General features: G+C 40.3%; 1 protein-coding gene across 1 annotated transcript; it reads left to right on the plus strand.

Moving 5' to 3' along the window:
- Positions 1–2,284: 2,284 nt before the first annotated feature.
- gabrd (gamma-aminobutyric acid type A receptor subunit delta) lies at positions 2,285–6,800 on the plus strand. Its single transcript, XM_026332629.1, has 7 exons — positions 2,285–2,401; positions 2,884–3,104; positions 4,070–4,152; positions 4,304–4,441; positions 4,900–5,055; positions 5,132–5,343; positions 5,777–6,800. Exons 1-7 carry the CDS (start codon positions 2,354–2,356, stop codon positions 6,098–6,100), a joined length of 1,182 nt encoding a protein of 393 aa, XP_026188414.1. The 5' UTR covers positions 2,285–2,353; the 3' UTR covers positions 6,101–6,800.
- The last annotated feature ends 1,190 nt before the right edge of the window (positions 6,801–7,990 follow it).

A 7,990-nucleotide genomic window follows, 5' to 3' on the forward strand; every position in this document is an offset into this window, starting at 1 on the left:
ACTGGTAGATTATACATTTCTCTTTACATGATGATCCAAATAATCTTTGCTTCAGAATACTATTTTTGGATAAACAACCATCCACTGTGTTTATGTGCACATTTTGAAGACATACACAAATCTACAAATAAATGATAAATGACTGAATACATTTCTAACATAGAAAGTGAGTTCTCTTCAAATTCAAGAAGAGAACTCAGAAAAATTGATGATTGGTATCAGGTTTTCGTAACCACAGCTCAAACCATGCCGAAAGTTTTTTTTTTTTTAATTACAGTGCAATGCTTTATTTAAACTCAACAACCCTGCCAGCTAATACAATCTTTTATTTAAAGGGTTGTTTTTATTTGTGCATGTTGCTAACTGTATCTGAGGTTCTGTCATATGGCTGAAAAGGCTGCTGTGTTTGCTGTTTGTCTCCTTTAGGGCCATGCTGAGTGACATTGGGGACTATGTAGGTACAGACATTGAAATATCCTGGTTACCTAATCTGGATGATTTAATGAAGGGCTATGCCAGAAATTTTCGCCCTGGGATAGGAGGTGAGTATGAGATCTACTGCTTGTGGTGTTGGATTGCATTTCACCTCCTCACATTTACAGCCATCCTTAGCATAATCCGACCCAGGATTATAGGACAATATTTACATTTGATTTTCTAATTCTGGCAGGTGTCGTTATGTTTGTTTCTTCTTGCACATCGTTTTTGCTTATAAAGAGTACACGCACGCACACACACGCACGCACGCACGCACACGCACGCACACACACACACACACACACACACACACACAATACATTTAGGAAAAAAAACAATCTTGTACTGAAGGTAGTATTCAGGACGAAGCTCTTAAAGGGCAATAAGGGGGTGGGTGGTGCAAACAATGAGAACTGCTTTAGCGTTCTTGCTAAGGATGGCTGCAAGATGTGAAATATCCAAGGACCACAGCGATAGATTTCTCAACCTCACAGCTTAACTCAGCTAAGCAAAGGTGAAAATGTGGAGCTGGAGTGCTGCTATCATCACACACACCATCCTGTGCACTCCACACCTGGACAGACCATCATATAGCAACATCATGTGGTCACTACTGCACTGAAAATGAAAGCTAAAACTAAAAAGGGTTATTATGATCATTAAGGAGTCATGTGTGTTATCTGGGTTAATTCCCATCATTCAACTCACATCTGTTTTGTAGAAGAAATAACATTCACAAATATGAGGTTTGCCATCACAAACACATGTAATAAATAGTTTTGGAACATTTCTCTCATTCACCACAAGATTTTGGTTTAAAATGTTATGAACTATATATTTTTCTTCAGAGACATACATGATAATATACTAATATAATATATTGTGTTTTTCCAAAGAGACTTACATGCATAATGTAAAATTATTTGTGTTGTAGCACAAGAACTAAAAAAAACTTCAGAACTAAAAATGTTCAATGAGTGTGTAGAATTTTTAAACTAATAATATTTAATAATTACAATATTAGACCACAAACATAACATTTTTACCACTTGTGAGCTATTCTGGCTGTCATATACATCACATAATATCCAAACCATATTTGTGGATGTTAATGCAATGTTATTGTATTTGCACTGCAAACCTTTTGCCTGCTTTATGATTAGCATTAAGAGATTTGTAAAGGCATATCTATTACATGTGTTATTAATCTGTGCACCTCATTATGAGGATACTATAATCAACGTTTGTTATGGCATCAGGGGAATGATGAAGCTCATCATAAGCCTTTCTCTGCCCTCTAAACCTGCCAGTAGAAGTCACCTCACATTATATATCCAACGTATGGTCGATTGAATATGATAACCACAAATGGTTATGGGAAGGTGTTGAATGGAGGGGAATGGTAATGTATGATTCCTTAATGTTCAGTATAAATAGCCTTTCTGTTACGCATCAGCAAGCTCCTCAGTAGTTTCTGCCCTCTAGCATCCGATCACTGAGGCGTACTTCATGCTAATCATATGGCAAACTGTTGCATTAAGTTGCTGCAGTGTGTGTGTGTGTGTGTGTGTGTGTGTGTTGGCAGAAGCTCACTCTGTGCGAGCCCATGAAACCTCAGTGCTGTTTATGAATGCCCACAGTGTGATGTGCCACTTAGCATGGTTAAACTGGATAATGCTCAATATCTGTGCACTGTAGGAGTGTTGAAAAAGTGGGAGGATAGTGGTGGGAGGGAAGCAGATGGAAGCTGGACTGAGGATAGGATGGACTAGTGGATTCAGAATGAGGAGAAAGAGTGTGTGTTTGGAATGGGAGAGGGGCAGGTTTGCCTTCTTTTCTCACTTCTACCCCTGCAGGTCCACCAGTAAATGTGGCCATGGCTATTGAAGTGGCCAGCATTGACCACATCTCTGAAGCCAACATGGTAAAGTATACAGTCCCATTTTTCATCATTTTACAGTGACAGGCTTTATCATCCCCTCAACTTCCCTATTGCGGCAAAGATCAAAGATTTCCCATTTGCATAATCCTTATTTATCCCACTCGAGGGTTTGAGAGTACTCAGTGTGAACATGTGTGACACATTGGCTGAGTTGTCAGATAATTTGATACTTTCATGGATTTAGTGCAGTAAGAGCCAAATCTACTGGGACGATTCATGTTATGTATGTGACTCTGATTCTATTCCAAACAATTTTTTTTGTTTAACATAAAATAAAATATCTTAGATTTGCACAGAATAGAATAATTAGTCATTCTTGACAGAAAGTGGGTTATAGAAAAAAAAAAAAAAGTAAGGATCCCTCTTTCTTAATATTGGACATGGGCCCATTTTCTTTAATTAAAGTCTGTTTTACCAGCCCGTGACTCAGCCTCTAATGTTTATATGTTTGTTACTCCTGGCAGGAATACACCATGACTGTGTTCCTGCGGCAGAGCTGGCACGATGACCGCTTGTCCTACAATCACACCAACAAGACGCTAGGGTTGGACAGTCGCTTCGTGGACAAGCTGTGGCTTCCCGACACCTTCATTGTCAATGCCAAATCTGCTTGGTTCCATGATGTGACTGTGGAGAACAAGCTGATCCGCCTGCAGCCCAATGGAGTCATTCTATACAGCAGCCGGTATGAGCGAACAGACTGTCTTCACTAGTCAGGCTACACAATCAGAAAATGCAGTAAGACTAGTGAGATTCTGTATTTCTGCAGTACATATCTGGCTGCTATGATGCTGACCATTTCCTTCTACTGCATATGATCTAAGTTCTTATTATTTCAGACTTTTTGTGTTCTTTATACCTGCAAAACTCAGAAATTGGAGAGCACTGATATTTATTTGCTTACTGTGGGTATGAAAATCCTGTATCCTTTAGTCTATGATCTGCAAGTAAAGTGAATCTGATATTCAGCAACTTACGAGCATTTTTTAAAAAAATCTTGCCATCCTTCTTAGTAGGATAGCATTATATTTTGCATTGTATTCAAGTGCCTGTAAAAAAGTGTCACAAATCACAAAAAAGATTCATGTGAGGATTTCCTAGTCTCATTTTAAACGCTTTTATATTTGTAGCACACTTTTTTGCAGTCACAGTGCTTTTTATACTACCTGCCATTCATCCATTCATAAACACAGTCACTCATACACTGATGGAACAGCCACTGGGGACAACTTGGGGTTCAGTGTCTGGCCCAACTTTGACATGTGGACTAGTGAAGCTGGGGATCGAACCACCAACCCTTTGGTTCATGGCCGACCTGTGGTTTACATTTGGTTAAGCTAAGACTATGTGGTTAACAAGGTCAGGGAAAGATCCCTGTTGATGTTGAAATAGAAGATAAGAGACAAACAGAAGACTCAGTAGCAATGTCTCCAGCCATTATTTAGGTTTTGATGTCCAAACTATTGCGTTTTAGTTCCAAACAGGCTATTTTATTTTTACAAAAATCTCTGATAAACCCACCGTCAGTGTCTACAGTAGCTGCTGAACATAGTGGAGCATTAAGGAGAGTGTCATCACCTGACACAGCTCTCATATCAGGTCACTGGAGTTTCGATACTAATCTGATGATTGATACCGTTTTGCTCCTAGAATCACTTCGACAGTGGCATGTGACATGGACCTCACCAAGTATCCCATGGATGAACAGGAGTGCATGCTGGACCTCGAAAGTTGTAAGTTGGAATGAAACTTTTCTCCACACCTCCTTTAGGAAGGAAAAAAAAGTTACAGTTTATCAGGCTCCTTCAGTTTTTCAGTCTGAGGATAAAAATCTTAACATGGTTTAATTGGTTGGACTGGTTTTCATCTGTTATTTCACATCAGACGGTTACTCCTCAGAGGATATTGTGTATCACTGGTCGGAGAGTCAGAAACACATCCATGGTCTGGACAAACTGGAGCTCTCTCAGTTCACCATCACAGACTATCGGTTTGTCACTGAGATGATGAACTTCAAATCTGGTGAGCATCCGTCTTGTTTTTCTTCACTTGTCAGCTTGTTCCACCACAGCCAGTTTAAAAAACCCTTGCTTGTTGTTTTATGCATTATGTACTACTTTGAGTTTTTTTTTTTTTACTTGGCTTGCCTCTTGTGTTGGAGACCACTGCAGATTGTTTTTGAAGCAAGTTTTTTTATTCCTGGCACTTCTGTGGTTATATTTTATGCATAAAAGGAATGAATGAAGTCAGGCTTGCTGCTGGGCCAGGCAGGAGGTTTAGGAGATGATAGGAGTTGCTGATGAGAAGATGCATGCTGCAAAACTACTTTGCGTCTTACTTCTAAAAGCTTTGCCACGAGGGGCGCAAGGAAGCAGACAGATGTTTAATATCTGCATCTGTGGAGAAAAGTGGATATTTTCATAGTGAATGATTAACTTCCTCAGTCAAACATTTGATGATGTCTGTTTTCTGCTTCCTAGCGGGAAGATTTCCAAGGCTCAGCCTTCGCTTCCAGCTGAGACGCAATCGAGGCGTCTACATTATCCAGTCATACATGCCTTCGATATTACTGGTTGCCATGTCCTGGGTGTCCTTTTGGATCAGCCAATCAGCAGTTCCTGCTCGTGTATCACTAGGTTGGTAGGCTGATTGATATTGCCATCCACTGAGACCTGCTGCTGCATGATGCTTACTTGTGGCCCTATTTCACAGGGATAACAACTGTTCTCACCATGACCACACTGATGGTGAGTGCCCGCTCCTCCCTGCCACGAGCATCAGCCATTAAGGCGTTAGATGTCTACTTCTGGATCTGTTACGTGTTCGTCTTCGCCGCACTCATCGAGTACGCCTTTGCCCACTACAATGCTGACTACCGACTCAAAGAGAAGGCCAAGGTGAAGGCCAACAAGCTCACCTCTGAGGTGAGGAAATCATTCCCACCATGTACTCCCATCAGCAGATAATGATACTGGCTGCAGGGTGGTGTTGGGAACATAGACCTGAGTTTCAAACCCTGGTGTTGATCAGAACCCATCCCACTGACCTTCACACTAAGACACTGAATCTCTATAAAGCCTAGCAGTAAAAGAGAAGAAATTGTATGTTTTATATTGTAAAACATACCATTTTTAGGTTGTGGGATTCAAAAGGTAAATTAAATCATTGTCACTGTGTGTGTGTGTGTGTGTGTGTATGTGTGTGTGTGTGAATTTTCTATATTCTACCCAACTAATCCATTGGGGAGGCAGATGGGCTGTCATTTGTGCCTGTTATCTTGTCAAATAGCTAAAAACTGCACCATACCTAGTAAAGCCTCAGAGAATGCTTATGTCTTCATGTCCCTATCTCCCACAGTCCATTGTAAAAAACGGAAAACAGGCTATGGTTCTGTTTTCCCTGTCGGTTACTGGCATGAACCAGGGCGTGGTGATTTCCAGCCGTCCCGGCCGGACTCAGCCCCCAAGCAGCGAAATCCCTGGGGAAGGGGGCACAGAGGAGCCCGAACCAAAGAGAAGAAGGTCCAAGCAGGCAGAGGAGAGCAAGGAGGAGAAGAAGTGCTGTTCCAAGTGTGTCTGCAAGCCCATCGATGCAGACACCATCGATATCTATGCCAGGGCTGTGTTCCCTTTCACTTTTGCTGTGGTGAACGTGATCTACTGGGTGGCATACACCATGTGAGGAGTAAGCAGCAGCTCTGTGTGAATGGCTGCCATCCAGGGCTGTATATAAGAAACTGCTGGAGCTGTGCCACTTCAGTGCTGGCAGACTGGCAGCTGAATATACTGCAGGCCTCAGTTTAAAAAAAAAAAAAACAACTTCAGAAGAAATGAACTGTTACAACCTGTGAATATGGAAATATGGTAATTAAAGAAAGTAGCTATGCGTTTAAGAAGTGTTAACAGGAATTCCTATCTTTAAATACAATTAGAGAAATGACATGTATACTGAAGGGATATATAAAGGCAAAAGACTGCATTGCCTGTTGAAGATTTGCATACTCAGTGAATGCAGCTTAACAAGTCCAGATTTCCACATCATCCTGTTATAAACTACTTCAGGACACTACAACAAATCAACTTGCTTGATCACCTGCAGCACTGACCATAACCTTACATCTTTCAAACAAAAATAAGCAAACCTAGCTCGACTAACTCAAAGCCACAATCTGGGGTGAACCGCCTGTTATCTAGAAAAGCAAACACACCACCCCAAAAAGAGGATAAGAAGAGGTGTACTATTCTGCATGGCCGATAACTCACTCACACTCTCCCCCATTGCCTTTCCCCTCTGTCTTTTTCTTCTTTGGTCCTCCACCCATTTTTTTTTCAATTCATTTTTTGTTTAGGGCACCGTCTGGAGTGTCTTATCTCCTGCTGCCAGTTTCTGTCTGTTTCCTCACTATTAAAAGACTTCCTCCACTACCTGTCTCTGTCTCTGTCTCGCTCTTGGTTCCTAGTTGTTATTTAAACCTAAAATGTGAGGAGTTGTGCTCCATTATTCATTTTAGGCTCTTTTCTGAACTGGGAAATTAATTTTAGTAAATTCAGGAATGAGAAAATGGCATCGTTTTCATACTAGATTGACTGAAGCAGAATATGCTACAATTCTAACTAAAATACATACTGTCACCTTAACATTACTGGCCTTTGGCACTATTCCAGAGAGTTTCCCTTAAATGTAAAGGATTTATCCATTGAAAACAGTGAAGTAAAATTTCATAGCAGTCGTCTGGTGATGTATCCCGTAAATGAGTTTTGACTAATCCATATAGTGTTTAGGCACAAAAACCACTTGGTTAGACATGGGATAGGACTGTGGTTTGGATTTAAATATGAGTTACTGCTTACAGTAATCAACATGCAGTTAAAGGTGTTGAACAGTTATGGATTTTTGGGTTTCTCACCCATCCACCCTAACCTCCTATTAATGCACTTTGTTGCTCCATCACTCTATGTTCTCCTTTGTGTCATAATTATTATAGCTAATAAGGGTCTCCTAAACATGATGTACAATAAGCTGCTAGCACCACAGTTAATATTTTATATTACCAATGGATGAAATCAACAGCATGAGGTATGAACCCATGGAGAATTATCACATGATTCTGCAGTTCCCAACTGCACCTCATGGTTTTGGGTTTCCAACCAGCAGCACCGTTACTATTTTTGTTTTTTGTCACTGCTCTAATTAAGTTCAGCCATAAAAAAATGATATACATATATATATATATATAAAAATAAAAAGTCAGACAACAGACAGAAAATGTTAGCACCTGGAAACTCAAACATTACTAAATAGCTAAAGGGGAATAAATACTGGCTGGACTAACATCCTTTTACGGTACTAGACAGAAAAATAGCTCCAAATGAATGCTAACGCTGGTCCATGTCTGCTGGATATATAAATTGCTAATATATTTGTGTTCTTACACCCAGAAAGGCCAGAAAATCAGACACTGCATGTTCAAGTCAGAAGAGCATTTAGGAGCAAGATCAACACCACGTTAACAAATATTTAGAATTTTTACACTGACCAAATAATAGAAAACACCTTCTCGGTCTTCTATCT

The sequence above is a fragment of the Mastacembelus armatus genome, chromosome 7 (genome assembly GCF_900324485.2).
Source record: "Mastacembelus armatus chromosome 7, fMasArm1.2, whole genome shotgun sequence".
Lineage (NCBI taxonomy): Eukaryota > Metazoa > Chordata > Actinopteri > Synbranchiformes > Mastacembelidae > Mastacembelus > Mastacembelus armatus.